Here is a 20115-nt window from a genome sequence, read left to right as displayed (position 1 = left end):
CAGCTGAAGAGGACAATAGAAACACTGTTGCAAATGACGTTTATTTGTTAATGAAAATTGTGTTTGATGAATGCATTCTGTTATGGGCTTCTCTTCCCCGGCACACTGCACAGTGCACACAACCTCGCCACTTCTGTTTCTTTAATTTGAGGCAATTAACGTTAACTTGATAGTCATTTGCAATTTGCGTCAAAAATATCTGACACATGTGGAAGGCTATACTGCCAAACATGTGTCAGATGTATTGATAATAGTGATATTCACATTTTTTAATGACCAAGCAGTATATATTTAGTTCTCTGAACATGTCCAGTAAAATGGAATTAAGCTCATGTACCTCATGCTGGAAAAACGGGGGTGGCTCTGAGCTGTCAGGGACTTATCCAATGTTTGCCATATTTTTCTTGCCTCTACACTCGTAACGTTGAGGATCCAGTGTTGCCTTGTGTGTAAAACTCCTGCAGTTTAAGCCTCGTGGAGCAGGACCAAACCAAACAATCTCAGACAGTTTGGCTGACATTGAATTTTCCACGTTGTTGGATATTAGCAGATGCCAAATACACTTATGGAAGCCTAAGTATGGTTTTATAAAAAAAAAAAATGTTTTCTTTTTTAACCTTTACACAAGCTGTTAAAAGTGCCCATGTGTAAAATAAAACATATGCCTTTAAGCTTTGGTATTGTTATTTTTTGCTTGTCAAGTCGTTTGTTGTGGGATTAACAGAAACAAAAGATTGACACCTTTCTTTAGAAGAAGTTTCTACAGGGAGATTGTATAATGCCAACGGAAATGTTCATTTCAATCGGATTAAAAAATATGTTTATTTATAATTTTGTTTTACGGAGAACATTTACTGAACTGCATTTCTGTCTTTCGGATTTTTAGACCAAGTTGTAAACTACTGACTGCACAGTTTTATTTCATGAACACTCTGGAAATATTTTCAGACATAAATTGTTTCCTAATTCTTATGTATATGAACTTCAAACCAGAAGTGTTCTGCTTTAAAATAATAATCCATAACATGATAGTTTTTTTTTTCTCCTGAGGCATTAGCATGAAGGAAAGACCTTCTCTCCTTGATGAAAGTGTGTCTCTGGATGTGTGCCTACCAAGTGTTAATTTTGCTTTTATCAGGCAGAGAGAGGACCCCTTTGAAATCCAAGTAATTGATAAGGGGGGTGGAGCTCTTTGTCATTTGTTGTAGCATTTGTAACTGGCCTCTACCTTTTTAATGTTCTCTTTAAGTATATTGTTGTGATAACTAACTCTAATTATGTTATCCGCAAAAGTTGAGTCTAAATGTAATGCATCAAATTTCATGAATACAGCTTGTGTTCTGATTTTTTCAAAGAAACATTTATTTGGTAGTAAATGGGTTTACAATTCTGAAGTTTAAAAAGCAACACTTTTTTTAAGGTTTGATAACAATTCCTTTATATGGCTGACACATAAAGGATACAGTATACAAGTTTGCCATATTGGCAATACAAAACAATGTGATTTAAGTTAGCATCTTCCCTGCAAATGCATCTTACACAGCAGTTAAGCCAGTGGAAAGACAGATACATTTTAAGATGTGATTTGAAATGTTGTACAGAATTACATTTGGTTTGTCATTTCAAGTATGGCACAGTTTCCCTGTAACACTGTTTGGGGGAAGTAGTTAAAAAGCACATACAGTATGTTGCAAATTACAATTTAATTATCTTGGCAGTGAGCTAATTTAGTCGGATTGTGATTAACTTTAACACAATGCATTGTGGTTTTAGGTATTTTGTTCTTTTCAGTCGCTGTTTAGGTGAAACCCCATTCTCAGATTTGTTTTATTAAATGTAGTCAGAGGAAAGTTTAATTTCTTCTGGATTTCTATTAATGGATGCAGTCTGTTGTACTATAGGATGTACAGGGATCCTTACTACCTGAACCAGACAGATTATGAAAAGGACTGTCTCAGGAAGTCACCATAACATCATTTCAAAGATGCAGCTCAGCATTGTAAGTGTGGGATGATTGACTGTTTGGCCCAGGATCTCGCCTTCTGGACCAATAGGAGCCGCCCTCATTTGAGGTGCGACCTCCGACTTCGGTCAGAGGTCACCAAGGCCGGGTGATGGAAGACCACTGACCCCCAGAAGGGAGACACAGTTGCAAAGGAGGTGATGGGGAGGTGGAAGAGAAAGGCTTGCAGAACAAGTATTAGACAGCAAGCCTTGACTATATAGGTTGAGGAACCAAATGGATTAGCATAGCAGGCTGAGCCTCGCTCCTAGAACTATGGCAAGCTTCTATATAAAAATTGTGAACTAAAAAATAGCTCAGGCTTCCTGCCAAAAGTAAGTACTGTACTGTGAGAGGACAGACTCTGTCAGACACTCTGAAAATAGATTGTCTAGCCAAACACTGTATCATCCACAGTAAATGCAATGCAACAGATACACAATGTTCAACATAATATCATTTCCAGATCACCAGCCACCTTAATCACTAAAAGATATTTTCATATATTTTTGATATTCAAGGACCAACATGAGTTTCTCATTTGTTTAGTGGATGAGAAGCCAATCATAGAGAGTTGTAAATGAGCATGTCTCTAGCCACATTTTAAATAACTCTCAAGCCATGTACAACACAAATATCACAAAAGCACAAGATGATGTAGTTCAATAGTGTTTGATCTAAAAACTAAAACCATTAGATCAATAGGTTCATGGTTGCAGTCAGCTGACAGATTCCATAAATACTATACTTTGTATAACACATAATTGTATGGTCCCTTTAAATTATCTGACCATTTTAAATTACCTAGTGATTTTAACTGCATTTTAAAGTCAAGCTTTCTAATGGTATCGAACACATATTTCAACCCATAAACAAATAATGTATTTTTACCATATATATATATATATAAATATGTCAATGGTGTATATGAGACATACTGTAAAAAGTACATTTTTCTATTTTCTCCAACTATAAAAGGCCATTGGTACAGTCAACCACCATGTACCTCAAAACAAACCTTGTCGACTATCAATTTCCTTTGCTACGTTAATGACTTTTATACTTTACTTGCATCCCCATCTAAGATATTCAGATGGTACATTTTATACATCACAATTCCAGTTTGTATTTTGATAGACATGCACTTAAGTTAAGTGAAAGGACATTCTCTTCTATAATGGGATTCGATGCAATGCTGAAGCCTTTTAATATGACAGAACTGGAGTACCATACATGTATTAAAAATGATCAAGAATTAAGGTTGCAGGGGTACATTTGAAAATATTTCTGGGTAAATAAATTTATGTATTTATTGAAAAGCTCAATATAAAAAATGGTGGAAGCAGTGACACATAATGAAACAATTTACTTGCACCTGCATCAATTAACATTAGCAACTTTCACCGCTGGATTTCAGATAATAACATAGCAGTTTTAAATAGTCTAATTCAGATTCATGTCAGAGACATCAGTCTAAATTGAAGAAGCTAATTGCACAACTTACTTATTAACATTTTATTTTCTCCAGGTAGAACTGGCTTTGTTAAGAAAATCAGTATCGTAAAGGTATAGTTTTTGAAATTAACGGTAAAAGCCCTTCTTTATGTGGACTTCTTTATGAGTTGTGTGGTGTGATTTAGTTGTGGGCTCTGTATTTTGTTTATTTTGTGCAAGTGAAATACAGGTAGCAGCCTTGTGCTTTTTGGTATTGTGACACAAAAGCATTGGATATCCAGTATATTATTTATTCCCATTTAAGTAACCAGTTTAATGAGTTTCAGGGTTCTGTGGATTGTTTGTCCAGCTAATAGGCCCAAGGCATCAAAGTCAAGTAAATCAGAGAGGCAAAGGGTTCAAAGCATTTCAAGATTGTTGTAAAGGTTTTTGTTTTTTTAAATACCGGTACTTGTAATTTTCCAGTTCATCTTACTACAGTATAATTATCTAAATTCAGCATCGTTTTCAGCAGAAAGAGACCACACGGGATCATAAGATTGTACTTGTTAGGGGGAGTGAATACAGAGTGTGACAACTGACGTTAAGTCTGTTAGACCATGCTTATGGGTCTATGCTTTAAAATGGAAAACATGGGTAAATTCAATAGTGTAATTCAATACATATCCAAACATATTTTCATAAATTACCAGATGAACAACTGGTTCTTGCTCAGACTTGGTACCATGTATACTGCTTTGATACTTTGACACATAGAAGCCATTTACAAAAAACAAACCTGAATTCTCATAGACTGGATTGTGACCCTGACAGACATGTATTTGCTTGTTTTTCCCTCGAGCCTTCTAAAAAGAGGGCTAATCTGATTCTAATACAGATAAATAAATAACATAGATAATTGCTAAAGCAAGAAAAAAGAAGTGCCAAACAAAAAAAACAGTTGCATTTTTTAATACTGTTGGCAAACTACACAGGAATGATGACAGATGACAGATCCAGAACAAAAATAAAAGTTCAAGGTTCAGAGCAGAGGTTTAGGAGCCCATGCGCTCAGTTCAGTGGTACTAACCAATATATTGCAGTACCATGACCCAATATTTGAGCTTTTAAAGGAAATGCTGTGGCTTGCTAATTGTCTTAGTTTAACATTAAAATATCACTTTTACAATGGAATACCAATGTTTTTTTGTTTTTTTTATTTATTTTTTTGCCTCTTTCCATTACATTTAAGTGGTAATATGGGGCCTAAACCTGGGTCAGATAGTTTACAAATGGGCCGTAATGGTGTAGACAATGACATATAACTACAGAAATCCCTAGATTAACCTTGCTTATTATTCCATCTGGCATCTGTTAAGAGTTGCTTGTAAAAATCCAAGTGCCAGCTTTGAAGAATTAATGCTAGGGAATACAACAAAAGTATACCGATGTAAGCAAGCATGACAGGAGGACACACTGTCAGTTTGCAAATAGCTTTCAAGTTTTAAACGTTTTCATTCATGCATATCAGTATATATATATATATATATATATATATATATATATATATATATATATATATACACCAACCGTTCCGTTGGCATCCTAGACACATACTGTGTACAACAAAACAAGTCTGCCTCAGGGGGTGTAATGTGTATACAGCTGATTCAGAAAGTCTAATTTTGCATTATGTTGCATTTATATTTGAGGTTCACAGTGGTGTACAGTAAGCTATTGTTAGTTATGTTGCTTGTACCTGCTGATACAATTGACTTTGTTAGCTTTGAAACATTCAGAGTGAAATTAACAACAGTTTTCAAATAACCTCCATAAAGTGTGTCTGTAATTAACTCTGTTGTGGTTCAATTACCTCCGTCCAGTTTACAAGGGAGCAATGCCATAGGAAAGGCCCCACAACATATGTTACACCTCAAACCAATCAAAGTTAAGATAAGTGGGCCTCCCTTACTCATGTGGCTAGACAGGGCTCAGATGTTAAGGTACATTCCAGTATTCTACCATCTGGTAAAAGTTAAGTTTTGTTAGCACATGCTGGCCTATTATTGGTGTTATTATCACAATTGTATGAAACCTATCTGTTTCCCAGTTCCTGAGTCATTCTTGGAAAGTGTTCTAGCTGAAGAATTAATGACAGGGTTGTAAGTACTGGATTTTTTTTGTTTTGTTTTGAACCACTTTTAAAGTTGTTCTGCACAGTGAAGGGGAAACATTTCCTACTGTAGACACGAGGAATGTGCATTTAGTGCTGTTAGTAAATAAGTGCTTTTATTTAAAACAAAAATCAATATCACTAGAATACATATACATGTACCATATAATTATGATAAGAAGTAAGATGGTAATTTGTTATTCTTCAGTACTGATAATATTTTTTTTTTTTTCTATGTGTGCATGTGAGAAATTATTGTAAATGTGAATTGGTCTCTTTATGTATTCGTAGCTGCTTCAGTAGGAAGTTAATTACTGGAGGTTATGGCCTCTTACAATGTTACTGTGATATTGGTGTGCTGAAGATTCGGTTGCTATTCAATTTTGAGTGGTATCCAGGCCGTGGTGTCTAATCCAAAGCAACACTGACACCCTGCTGCTGTAGATTATGAAGGACCTTTTTTGTGGAGCCTGGTCGATTATACTGTCATACACAGGCCTGCTCAGCTGTCTTAGGGTGAGAAGCCGCACTATTGTTCTGGTTTGCCCAGGCCTGTTGTGTCCTACATGGTTACTGAAGATTTTGTTCCTGTGTGAGATCGAAGGCCTCTTTCTGTGCACTTTGCAAACGCATTGTTATAAATGAACAAAAGTGCGTGAAAGCACAACTGAAAACAAATGTGTGGTACATGGTGGAGTACCTTAAAAAATAGTAGAGGGAAAATATGCAGATTTTGTAACCAAGCTCAGTAATACCGATTTTCCACAGCAGATGAGGCAGGCTAACTTTCTTGCACACTTTTGTGTAAATATGAATTGAGGCATTTGGGAATGGTCATGTTGAGAAATGGTGCCTATTGAAGCCCTAAAGCCTCCATTGCTATGGCTGGTCTTTCTATATGTTTGTGTATATTTTTGTACATGGGTAAATCTATTGTCTGGTGTCTGTTAGTTCAATGCTTATTTGAGGGTACACGTTTACAGCCTTTTCTGCTGTGCTTGCTGTCTGTCTTACACATAAATGAAGTTCCTGTAATACAAGCTGCACCAAGCCAGCGGATGTTCATGTGTTGTGTGGCAGAGCAAAGCTCTGCCCTTTTTAAATTAGCAAGGATGGGGTTAATTTCCCCTACCTGCCTGGGTTTATTATGTTCAGGTGGCTGGGGTTGATTGATCGTTAATTAACCTAATCAACTAATCAACCCCAGCCAACTGAACATAATAAACCCAGGCAGGTAGGGGAAATTAACCCCATCCTTGCTCATTTAAAAAGGGCAGAGCTTTGCTCTGCCACATGTTGCTTTTTCAATGTGTTGTACCTAACACTTTTATTGACCACAAACATTGAAAGCCAGTCATATTTGTGATTGCCTGCACCACTTGTTTCTCTTTTGCAGAAACTAACATTAACATTTTCAGTTATCGGACAGCCATATATTATCTTCATAGACACAGTAATGTTAAGAACGACTGAGCTTACAGTAACAACAGTTATTCTGCCCAGAAAAACTGGGTTGAATGTTGACCTCTGCTTGAGTGAAACCATAATAGTGGCTGAAATTAGGGGAATCAGGGCACCATTTTTAGAACTGGTCAAATACTCAACTATTGTACCTCTCACTTTTGCTATTAAAAATACAAAGGATGTAGAGTTTGTCATTATAATGCCAATCCCATTGATAGTCTTTGTACTTAGCTGGAAGCTTAACTAGCAGTCGGTATAGGAATATACAGTTAATGAGAGATCTGCAAGATGGCAGGTGGACATGTCTGTTCATTCATTATTGCGGAATAGCATTTCAAACTGTGCTTGAGTCCTTACTGAAACAGCAACCCTGTCAAGTCTTCAGTAGTTCTGTTGGCAGATCTCAGATGTTACTTAAACACCTGTTGAGCACAATAGTTCTCCACAAAACCATAAAAAAGCTCTTGCATTTGGAAAGTGCTTTCATGTGTATGTGCTTGGATGCACCTGTGAATCTCATTGACAAGCTGGCAAAACAACAGACCCTATAGCTTTCTGGTGGATTAACAGATGGATTTCCAGTTTTCATGCTTGTTAATTCAAACTCCTTGTCCTGCACTTGCATGAAGCTGAGTGCCTGTCTTTTCATTAAGTCTCCAATTTAATTATAGCAATAGATGAGCTTTGCCCAAACAGTTACATTACAAAACTAGTAAGTAAAAAGATATTAAGTAAGCCTTCAATTAGAAATACACTGAATTTGCTCATGTGATAGCCATTAATTGGATTGTGTTGTTAACTGGGGAGGAGTGGTGATAAAAATGTATGATACAGTAATATTAATTGATACATGTCTTAGGAATGACTGTGCCAGCCGTCCAGTATCAATATTAAAGTACATTTGTTGAGGGCTCAGATTGCCTGTTGGTTTGTGGTACTATCTCACTTGCACTTTACATTTTCTGGTACATTTTGAAGTCTACTTAGATCTGGGGAATTGTTAAAAACAATACAACCAAAAAGTTAAAATGAATCAAGCTTTTCAGAAAGGTCTAATGGCATGCAGTTTGTACTGTTGTGTTTAGGGTGTTTTGAGAGGATATGATCTGGTAACATCTATTAAAAGACAGGAACGTGGAGTAAAATAGATTTTTGTCTAGATACAGTGGAAGACTGAGTTCAGTTGGGTTTATTTTAAGGCTGCATTTTGTTTTTCTGACTATAACCCAGTATCTCTGCTAGTGATATGAATAAAGAAGTATTTCTGTTTTCCTAACAAACCAGGTCCCTTTGTCTCAGACTTAAAGTGCCATTCAGAAGTGTTTCAGGCAATTCAGCAAATACTAGTACAGAATGTGCATAGAAAAGGAGGCCCTGTCTTGAACTTATTTAATACCCAGATGTATATTCATTTAACATGTCACTTATAACTGGAATGGGAGTCTTTGCAAAGAGAATCCTGTGTACTCTCACTAGGATCGCAGTGCTCTCCCGCCCAGAAATGTAATTATCTTTTCTTAAGTGGAAAGCCCAGAGAATTCCTTTTTACAAGAAAATTGATCATCTAATTGATCATTTAGATTTATATAATGCTCTCCAGAATAAAAATAATATGTTTAGCAAATAAAATGTGTTTTAGCAAAAGGAATCCATCCTTTTTTAAAAAAAACTGGTTATGGGAGCAACCACCATTAGAAGATAATCATTTTCTCCAGCACTTTACCTGAATTTCCATACAGAAATACACAGGAATGGGGCAGATCATTGTTATATTCTTTCTCTCCTGTCCAAGAGAAAAAAAAATGGTACCCCTTCTGAAATATGGAATCTGGTTACATTTTGTCGTGGAAAAAATTGCAACACAGCATTGGTTCAATAGGCTCCTAGCAGGTGTTTTTTTTTTCTTTTTTTTAAAGAATGGAATGTATACACTATGAAATATCAAACCAGCATTTCCTCATATAATTCAGTATAAAGATTGATGCGTGCGTGTGTGTGTGTGTGTGTGTGTGTGTGTGTGTGTGTGTGTGTGTGTGTGTGTGTGCGTGTGTGTGTGTGTGTGTGTGTGTGTGTGTCTGAGATGGAGAAAAGCTTCCATTGCTGTATCTGTATGTTGGCTCCTGTGTTTAAATGCATAAACTTTGATTATCCCCTTTAGCTGGTTTTACAATATGACAAAGTATATTATGAACAGGACAACATTTATGCACAGTTCTAGACAAATTGATTGATGAGACACATTAGTGTCAAACGATTTCTGTTTAGTAATTAGTTCTTTACTCAGCAACAGTGGTTTGTGAAGTTGTTTGCATGATCTGCATGCATGGTTTGCATGAGCTTTGCATGTGGTTTTCTCTCTCTTTCTTTCTAATCTCACAAATCAATAATTTTATGAGGGGAGGAGCCAAAGAAATGCTGATGACAATAATTTATACTTGCACAGAACATCGCTGAAGTCTTTAAGTCAGAGAATTCAGTCCTAATTGGTTAAGTTACCCTATAAATCCCTTTGTATTGTTAGAGATTTGTAGTGCATATGACATTTTTGCTCATTAAATTGAATTTGTCCATTTTTGTCTGCATTTAATGAGGAGACATAGTGAATTTGTTTTACCTGCCACGACAGGTCCTGAAGGATGTGCTAAAAAGAAGAAATAACTAATGCAGTTACTGAAAATTGTTTGACCTTTTCCAGGTGACATTTGTGATCGGCTTAGCTGCACAGTACTTTTACTTTCTTCACAGATTATATCCCCATTAAGGCCCTTTGACAAAAACATCTCCTTTAACCATGTTTTTCCTCTTTTCATCCTGAACTTCTGAAATGATCTAATAGGTGTGCATAATTATTATACTTATGATTCATACTGAGGGACACAATTCCAATTTCCCCACAATCAGCCTAGTTGAATCTTTGCAGAAGCAATTTCTGTTGGAAAAACAGTAAAAACAGCAATAGAGAATCATGCAGACACACATGATATTAAACAGGTAAAAAATTAAATATCAAGAAAATAAAAATGTCTCCTGGTCTTTGCACAGTTAATGATCGAGAATGCCAATTTAGCAAAGATGCTTTACCCCCATCTAACGTCTTATACACTGTACTTGCAGACTAAAGGCTTTGTAAGTTATGTTTGGCATCGTGCTCTAAATCTTTTCTCTTTTTGGCATTAAAACTGCCAGCTTTCAGTTTTAGAATATCAAACTGGCTACCATAAATAATCTACAATATGTAAGCTATGCAATATGTTATTTGATAGGGACTTTTTTTTTTGATTAAAGGGGTCAGTTACCTCCTTCTTGAGCCCGGAAAGAAGATTCAAGGTAATTTAGTGTGGTTTGATTGAACGTTTGTTTGAAAAAGCAGACCTAATTTGGTTTTATAGAATACATTTCCTGTAAGATTTCCTCTGCCTTTTTACCGTCACTGTTTAGGTAAATCAGCAAATCAGGAATTGTCTAACGTAAATACCCACATCCATACATATACCTACTTTTGTGTCCATACAGCACATCACATGGCTACAGATGGTCCTATTAATTGCGCGAGGCATTTCAGTGCATCTACATTGGGTGTAAATCATTCTCTGTTTGATTTTGCCATCCACTCTACGTCTTAGTTGACCATCTTGGACATTTCCTATTATCTCTGTAGGATTTGATTTTCAATCTCCTCAGGCATTTTTCCATCTGTCTAAACTGATATAAACATTTGTTCTTAATAATGTTATCACATTCTTTATCAGTTAGATCATGGGAATACAGCATATTTGTTTAAAACCTTAGCAAGTAAGAAAATAAACAATGAATTCAATAATGATTTATATGCAGTATATTTAAACCACCTGTAATCTACAGTACGTAAGTCATGCATAGCCCATCTACAGAAAATGTCTATTGAAATTACTAAGTACAGTTAGCACAGACCATAAGCTTAGATTTGTCTGAGAAGGAGACACTAAAGTTATAATTTCTATGAATCTTGAAGTCCTTCAATAATGTCAATTCCTTGGTAATGCATTCCATTTTTGCCACATCCTTCAAAGGTAGCTTCAGCAACTTGGACACAAGCCTGAAGCCGAAGTACATTTCTTTTTTTTTGTTTGTTTTGTAGAATATCAGTGCTTTTAACCACTAAACAGTAAAAACCCCAATAAGAAAACAAGATTCACCAACACAGCAGTGCTGTAAGAAAGGCTTATGTGTGTGTTCTAAAATCTGCGATTCACTCTTTACTTTAAAATGGCATTTAAAATTTAACAGCAATGTGTATCATGTAGTATCCCAGACATTTCATTGCAAATATGAGCTGGATGACTGTTGGTTGGCATGTCAGTGAAATGGGGAAGTGATCCTATTTTTCCGAAGCAGTGAAGAATTGTCATACGCTAATGTACTTGTGCAACTCCACAAGGAAGGAAAGCGCAGCACTGGGAACTAAACAGGGAAACACCTTGACCAATTAGGGTAGCCCTAGGGATGGCTGAAAGTCCTTTGCACAAGAGAAGCCTTTACATAAGCTAACATTATTAATTTATTAATTAATGTATTTACTTGAGAATGTTTATCTCGCGTTTTGTGGTATTCTATAAAGTTTTGTCCATAGAAAGTTAATCATATGCAGTGTGTGAGCTATATTCAAGAGGTTGTAAGCCAGACAGATATTGTAAGTGGTGTATAGGCAACATTACTCTTTTCACCACTTTGTTTAGTTTAACTTTTTTTTCTAAGGAAACTGGATGGAATGGATTTCATAGAAATGTTGTTTTAATTGAGCGAGATGTCCTGCTGTAATGGTGATCTGGTCATTAAGTGGTGATGGTCGCAAAGTCGGAAAGTTTACTGTAGAACTATAATATACTTCAGTCCTTATGAGGGTTTTTTCGCCCTAAATGTATTTTGCTTTTCGAATAATATACTTCTTTTTTATATTATACCCTATTTAGGAGCTGTTTGAGTTTCATTTTTGCAAATTGAGAGCTCACAAACTAGGAGAGTTATTGAGTCACAAAATGTTTCTGAGACAGAGGGATAATGGTACAACAAAAACAAGTTGGATTGCCTATAACTGTTAAAGTAGTTTTATAATGTCCTTTACAGTTTTACTCAATACATATAATATACACTGTTCAGCATGAACCATTTAAATTATAGTGTAGGACTGCCATGTGTCACTCTTTGTCTTTCTTCTTTAGTAAGGTGGACATGAATTTACAGCAATCGTATTCATTTAGCTCTAGTGTCCCCAAAGATTATTGGGGACCAAGAATCTGTTATAGCTCAGTGCTTGACTGACACAGAGTCAGCGCCACTTTACCGGGATGCTTCAGAAGTAAAAATGACCAGAATAATCTGCTGTCCCAATTAAATGAGAGGGGTATTTGAGACCACCTTAGTCACATTATTTTGTTCAAAATGAAAAATGATTAAATGCATACATTATTTAAAAGACAAGTCAATTGATTTTTGTTTTATTCCAAAACAAAATTAATCGCGTTTTTTTATTTTTTTTTATTTATTTCTATTTCTAAATTAAATGAAAAAGAATGAATTCACATCTTATCACGAGGCGAGGCACCTGCAATGTTGACGAGCCAACTTTCTTTGCAACAGCAGCCAATGAAACCACAGGAAACTCGGCTCCTTCAAGAGTTCAACGTGGCTTACACAAGTCACACTGTAATCACGTACTCACTGCACTGTGCTATGCTAACCTGGTTTGCTCTGAAAAGCCATCTCGGTTCATCACTTGAAAATTCTGTATCCCAATTAAACGAAGTGATGTCCCATAAACAACATAAATAGCTTTGGAAAGAATAATCTCTCAGACGTCTATCCTATTTAAGCAGAAATCCTGATTATCAGTATCCCGATTAGGCAGAGCTGACTTTACTTCATAAGTTAGAAATGGCTTCCGGGTGTCAGGTTGTACCTTTTTTTATGATAGTTCATCATATCAAAAGTTTAGATATGGCAATTCTGATATAATGTACTGTTCTGTTAATGTTGAGTGGAATAGCGGTGAAAACTGCAAGTGACTTCTAACCCTTTTCTAATGTTTCCGTTGGAGGTAATGCCCAGATGTAGTTCTGAGAAAAGGCTATATTGAATGAATCATTTTGGTATTTTTACTCAACATTGTTATTTGTTTAGAATGTTAGTAAGAGTAATGGGATCATGTAACTGAGGAATGACCTAGTTGTAAAAGAGCCAGAAACCACATTGTGATTACTCTATTCTGCTGTAGGAGAGCCAGGGACCTTTCACTTCTCTCCACATAACCCTTTAGACTTGTGGCTTAAGCCTAAAGGAACTGTGTTCCAAGGAGTTTGTTGACATTTTAGTTTATTAAGTTTGTAATAAAATCTCCTTTACAAAGTGTAGAACGTTGGAAGGCAACCATAATGACCCATCTGTCTTTTATCCATTTGAAGTATAGATTTGGTTTTCCAACCATCAGTTCAACCTTGAGAAAACTGTGGGCTGGTTTTGTGCTTTTGGACAATTACTGAACTGTATTATATTGCTATTCTAATGTGGTCCATTGTTTCAGAAATAGCAACTGGGTGAAGGTGTCGTGTTGCAGGCAGTTTAGACTGTTTAAATTTCATTTAGTTTTACTTTTGCAAGGTCTGAAGCGTGGTACTTGACATATAATGCAGAAGTTCAAATATTTTTTTAAACTTCAAGCTTATATTTTATTATATACTCTCCTAAACTGCTGATTTGCAAAACCCTTAGTCTGATGTTGGTACAGATGTGATTCAAAAGCACCTTCATAACATGTAAATATTCATTCAGGTACTGCTTCATTTGATGGGCTTTTTCCAGTTCTACATTTGTTAGTTGACAGATTCAGGGAATCTGATGGTTGCTAAAACACTGAGGTTCTTCACTGTCACTGTGGAAGTAGCTGCTGAGCAGAGGGATCTTGGAATGGCTGCCATCATTAAGGTGACTTGACAGATGGTTTGTCTTTGGTTTAAGATGAGGTACAAAAACCTAATGTTCGCTTTTTGGCTACAGTAAGTCATTGCGTAAAATATGAATACCTTTCCATGCAGGTGATATAGTTTAAGACACATAGAAGGCCCTGTGTTTAATTTACATACAAGCTACTGTCAGTCATTTTGCACAAATAGTAATAAAACGATTCATCATTTTGGTTACACTGCCATCTCTTTGCATAAAGTTTGCTATTTACATGTGCTGGTGCCATACAGGGACATATCAAAATGTTTGCTAACCAAGGTTATGAAAATTATAACTGTGCATGTTAGTCTCTGTAGTGCAGTCCTGTCTGTACTGCGGTACTTAGATTCATCATCAAGTCTCCCTGCTCTTCCTGAATTATATTATAGTTGAACTAAAATCAATGGAACTCATTTTCATGGAGTATTTTCAGAATAAACAGAGCCATTTTCAGTAATGCACTTTCTAAAATAAAGGCAAGCCCAGAGCATCTTCTTTGTAAAGTAAAGCCTATCACTTTGCCTTGTATAGCAGCTTAGAGCAGGAAGCACTTAAAAAACACTATACAGACAAGAAAAAAAAAAAAAAACACTGACTGGACCCGGTGACTTAAAGTAAATATTGATCATAAATTAAATCAAAACATAGCTACCATCTCAATTGCTTAAACATCAGTAATGCTTTACCAAATATGTGCACAAATAAAAAATCTGTCTAGGCTGTAATATCATTTTCATAAGAAAACTCATGAAGTCACAAAGAAAAGATTTTAAAAAAGAAAACACCAATTGTATTACCAAAGTTTTTACTTTTGTGAACTGCATTTACAATCCTGTATTAGTTCCTGCAAACTAGAGCTTTTCCAAATGCTGTCTTCTTTTGTTCCTCAAGTGCTCAGTTCATGCGCAGTAAATTATATTTATGTAACGTGCAACAGCTGCAGCGCGGCTTAGAGGGACAGAGGCTGGGTAGCTTATATTTCCCACTATTGTTGTTACTGATGCTCCTTCTGGCTGCTGAAGGATGCTTTTTCTACACAACAGACAATTCACATAATGCAATTGGTGAATGTATGCTAAACAGGTTAGTGCATTTAAAAAATAGTAGGGAAAAAACAGATCCTGTTATTGTAAATGATATAATAATTACAAAAAGTCATGACCAGTCTTTGTTATGGATTTTGGTCTAGGACTAGTTAGTGGAGGTAACTAATATGAAACAAGTTGTCTTACTGCAGCTGAGAGTGTGAAGTGTGTAGCGTGCTGAATCCACTGGAGACTAAGCAGAGCTTCCGGAGAGCTTCAGGGCCTGCCACACGCCATGAATGTTGACAGTCAACACTGCAGTCGATAGTGTATCTGTGTAACAATATGTTCAACACTCGCAGCATTATTTTATTTTTAAAAAGTGCCAGATATTTTCAGGAGGACAGTATACAGCCTGTAATTGCTTAATTTATACAGGGTTACCAGCCGGAATCATAGTGTTTTAAGTACAACTTTTTCTGCTGAGTGGAGTTTTTTCACAACAGTTAGAAGGGGTGAGAATTCTCACAGGTATAGTTCACACAATTTCCTGTTGTTTTGAATATAGGTAATTCAGAAAAGTGTTGTAGTTAAATGCTTTGTGAAAAGGTTTATCCATTTGTAAAAAAGGTATAAACCAGCAATCCACATCTATATGTGCACATGTACATCACAATGTGCTGTAATCCACTGCAACAAAAATAATGGCATGTTTTTAGTAAATATGGAAAACTTTAGACTCATGCAGTAAAGTACAGTACACTGCATTTGCAGAAGGTCTGAGATAATCTACTCCATAGTGCAAATCTGTAACTGTCTCCCTCCTGGCTTTGTGAACAGAAAGAGTGTCTTGTTTCATAAGCCAGCCAAGCTGGCAGAAGCTCAGACTGAGCCGAGCTCTTTGGAGCTGCAGCAGCAGAAGGCACTTTGCAGCAACAACAAAACCCACCAAAAAAAAAACAGTCGTTGGTGTAATCTGCTTGAAGATGCCTCAACTTAGAAATGGCAAGTATGGTAAATGGGGATTAGAACGGCTGATGCTAGAGATTAAGTGAGTAAGTTTGACTAAAAAATAACATTGTACTAATTAATATATACTTACAGGATGTATAGTATTTTGGCATTGGAGTTGCTGTTATTACAGCTGCCCAAAGGCCGCTTAATAAGCAGTTTTTAAATACAATATGATTTGAACAACTTTTTTGAGCAACTGGCTATATTTGTTTCAATTCAACTCATGTTATTAAACTGCTGTGAGTTAGCCTGTTCATTGTAATGTCTTTGATTAGTATCATTTAAAGTGCCCTTTGGTGCTTCAGGTAACTGCACATTTTGCATACGTGTAGTACACGCTGATTAATAGTCACTGTCAAGGTCTGTTACTGGAGAATTCCCCCAGTTGTATAATTTTAGCACATTGTTATTATTCTAAAAAAGACTACATTAAAATTAGCATTGCGAAACCCAAAGAGTGGTTTCAGTGATGGGTTTTAGGGTCTGTTTTTAGCCAGGAGGTATGGACACTTGGGTTTTGTTAGATGAGGTGTCTATAGCAGTATCCCACAGATACAGTGACTGGAATGATGGCCTGCTGTAAAGGAAGGGTTTGGACACAGTGGTTAACCAGAGATTGCTACTTGGTATCAGACTGGGCGGCACATTATGAAAAATTGTATTTAGTTTCAAAGAAAGTGGTTTTGTTGTTTTTAAACTAAAATGGACGTTTCTTCTTCAGGGGTCGTTATTCTGAGCTCAGTTTATTCCTCTCTCTTGCCCATGAAAACAAAACCCAGCGAAATAGGATTTACATTAGTTATTTTTTTATTTTTATTTTTTTTGCAGTGGGTATATGCAATTCCATCAAGTTCCGAAACAGTTCAGTTTTATTTATACTGAAGATTTTCTTTCTGGCACCTCTTACTTGAAATAAGTATATTTTATTTTCGAAAGCTTGGATAGATTGTTTCCTGTACATTTTGAGTGAAAAGAGAAGAGCAGGTTTCATCTGAGGCTTGAGTCTTTGTATTCTTGCTGTAGCCTACAGTATTTTAACTTTGTACATTACAGTAGCTGAATATTTACATGGGCCAAGTGTCCACCAAGAAAGAAAAAAAAGCAGGACATATTTTTACAGAAATTTCCATTTGTTTTTGGAGAATGGTCCAAAACTTGTTGCGACCCTCACCAAAATATGTTAAAAGGCTATTCAATGCTACAGTATTGGAGCTGTACTATTCTGTATTTAGGCGTATAAAACATTACTGTACTTCCATTTTCTGGCATGCCAATGATATTGCAATGTTATGAACCACTACCATCTGGTAATTAATTCCAGAGGTAGCATAAATTAGAATGTTCATAATTTATAAGCATTGCTTTTGATTATAATATTTAGTATCTAATTTTCTTTATATTATAGGTTTTCAACTAAAAGGAAGAAGGGGGTCCTGTGTCTTTAAATGATCCCGTATGTACACAGACTAGCTGCAGGCAGCAAATGATAGTTGCACTTTACTGACATGTGAGCTTATGATTATACTGTATGTCTGGTGTTTCAGAATCTTGGCTATTTGCATACACAGGGACTCCATGCTTAGATCAGAATGTTATAAGAATCCATAATAACAGCCAGTCGCTGTTGCTCCTAATGCACAATCCGATGAAACGAGACAAAGTGCAAGTAACTTACAAAAGCAAACTTGTAGGAATGAAGGAAATGTGTTACCGGCCCCCTTTTGGCACAGGTATGTGTGTTATTAATGGGTTTTCACTGTAGTTAAAGTGTTTTGGAAGGGATTTTTAAGACTGCACAGCTTCTAAAAATAACATATTTAAACTGACAGTTGTCTAAAAAAAAACTGGTAATAACATAAACACACCCTAAATAACATTATGGAAATGTATTAGAATTGCAGTGACAAGCATACCAATGGCAATTCAGTTGTAATGCAGTAGTGGTACTGCATTTGATGAAGTTATCTTCCATTAACTTGGGAGTATTTTAATCCTGTTTTATCTTTGATCTCAAGAAGTATGCTAGGTGTTCGGTTACCATATATTATAAAATTATAGGACTCAGCTACCTAATGGATCAAGAAGTTTGACAGATTTTATGCTCAGGAGTTTACATCACTGTCACAGACTATGAATCTCTCCCAGGGCACTACAGTAGATAGCCTGTTCTTGATAAAGGTTTTATAATGTGATTTGATAATATGATGATCCATTTTGCACATTTAAAATATACTGCACTGTTTTGTATTTATTTATTTCTATCAGGATGATATGAAGTGTTTTAAACTTGTCTTTCTGCAGAAAAAAAGTAATACTAAATAATTGTTGTTTGAAAATTGTCTACCATAAGTTATGGTTTTAATGATGTAATAATGGAGTTTTAAAGCCAAGGAAGACAGACTTCCTGTAAATGTCAAGAATGTCATCCTCTGGCAGCACACATTTTGATGCGATAATCAGGTGCTTTGAGTAATTGAGACTATATTAGGAGACACGAAGGAGAGATGATTCCAAATAATCGAAGTTTGGATAATCAAGTGTCAGTGTGTATATGGAGGGGAATATGCAGAAATATAATGCTGTACTCTCCTCATCCCTGCACGCGACTTTCAGACGGGGAATGTATAGCACAACCATGTTTTCTCAACTAATTGCACAAATCTTATGTGGTGAATATGAAAATAAACTGCAGAATGAATTTCCTTTTGCAAATTCATTCAGGTGTTATGTGTTCTTGGAATAGTCACAGCCAAGATACAAACATAAATCTTTCCAGAGTCTTAGTTCTTAACAGACAACACTGCTGATGTCATCTTCACATACTGAATATAAATAGCAACTTTAATGGGTCCTCTTTAATATGAATGACAGACATATATTATATAAAAACACTATTGGCAAAGGAAACAGCAAAGCACCTAATTCCCTCATTTGTGTCCCCCTCACTTGCAGAGATCCGTGCACAGTTAGTGGAGCAGTTCAAATGCCTGGAGCAGCAATCTGAGTCTCGAATCCAGCTCCTGCAGGACTTACAGGAGTTCTTCCGCAAGAAAGCAGAGATTCAAATGGAATATTCCAGGAGCCTGGATAAGCTGGCAGAGAGGTTCTCTTCCAAAATCCGCAGCTCCAGGGAGCATCACCAGTTCAAGTAAGTCAAAGCAGTATAGCCTCTGCATTACCTTTTCCCCTCTACACACTTTCCCAAAAGGTATTTTATTAGTCATATGTATTTGTTCACGTATTGTGCCGCATGTACCAAAATATGTGCTGTGAAAGGATAGCGTCGATGCCCGGGCTGGTTACCTACAGTAATTATACCCACAGACAGAAAGCTGCAGTTTAAGCTCTGGTGCGCACTTTATTTAAACAAAAACAAACACAAAAACAGGAACAAACAAAACATGTCATGAGGAGCAAAATAAAAGGTTGAAGCAAAAAAGAAAAACACTTCAGGCTGGGCATTAGCCTTCACTATCAAGTTGCAAAACAGCAAAAAACTCACAGCACAAACTCTTTCAATAAACAAATGATTTCAGGTTCCTTAATACATGTGGACACTACCCAATTAGCACCAATTACCAAATTGTGGAATGGCCACACCTGTGATCTGTGATTGCTTGCAGGGATAGATTTAACCACATATCTGCCAACCTTACATTCCTGCACACACACTATATAAATGAAGGGCTTACATCCTGCCATTCCCCCATTCCCCTTCCCCGTCAGTTTTTATCCCTCCGGATTCCTGTGGTGGGTTGGCGGGAGGGTTGGTTGGGGTTGTGATGTAGGTAGTTCACGGTGGTCCTGGGCTTTCTGTCAGGGGACCCCGTTTAACACGTTGCCGACTCGGGGCTTTTCTATCGAGGGGTGCACTCCAGCAATGGCGATGCTGGGGGGTTAATGCAGGGCACTCAGCTGGTGGCCGTTGCTTGGAGCACTCTGGCAGTTTTAACACTTGGGGAGCTGCGATGCTGTGTACTCCAGCAGTCGTGCTGAGCCCTCTAGATGTGGACGTGCGGTTGGCTTTT

General features: G+C 36.5%; 1 protein-coding gene across 2 annotated transcripts in view; it reads left to right on the top strand.

Annotated features, from left to right (window-relative positions):
* Window positions 1-20115, top strand: part of LOC121329249 (SLIT-ROBO Rho GTPase-activating protein 3-like) — a 73757-nt gene that overhangs the window by 10849 nt on the left and 42793 nt on the right. For both annotated transcript variants that reach the window (XM_041274744.1, XM_041274743.1), the window contains exon 2: window positions 19040-19235. In XM_041274744.1, coding sequence (XP_041130678.1) covers window positions 19040-19235 — 196 coding nt within the window. The remainder of the gene's footprint in view (window positions 1-19039; window positions 19236-20115) is intronic.

This window comes from Polyodon spathula, chromosome 16, assembly GCF_017654505.1.
Source record: "Polyodon spathula isolate WHYD16114869_AA chromosome 16, ASM1765450v1, whole genome shotgun sequence".
Classification (NCBI taxonomy): domain Eukaryota; kingdom Metazoa; phylum Chordata; class Actinopteri; order Acipenseriformes; family Polyodontidae; genus Polyodon; species Polyodon spathula.
The sequence above is the reverse complement of the archived record's forward strand: the minus strand, read 5'-3'. Positions and strand labels throughout refer to the sequence as shown.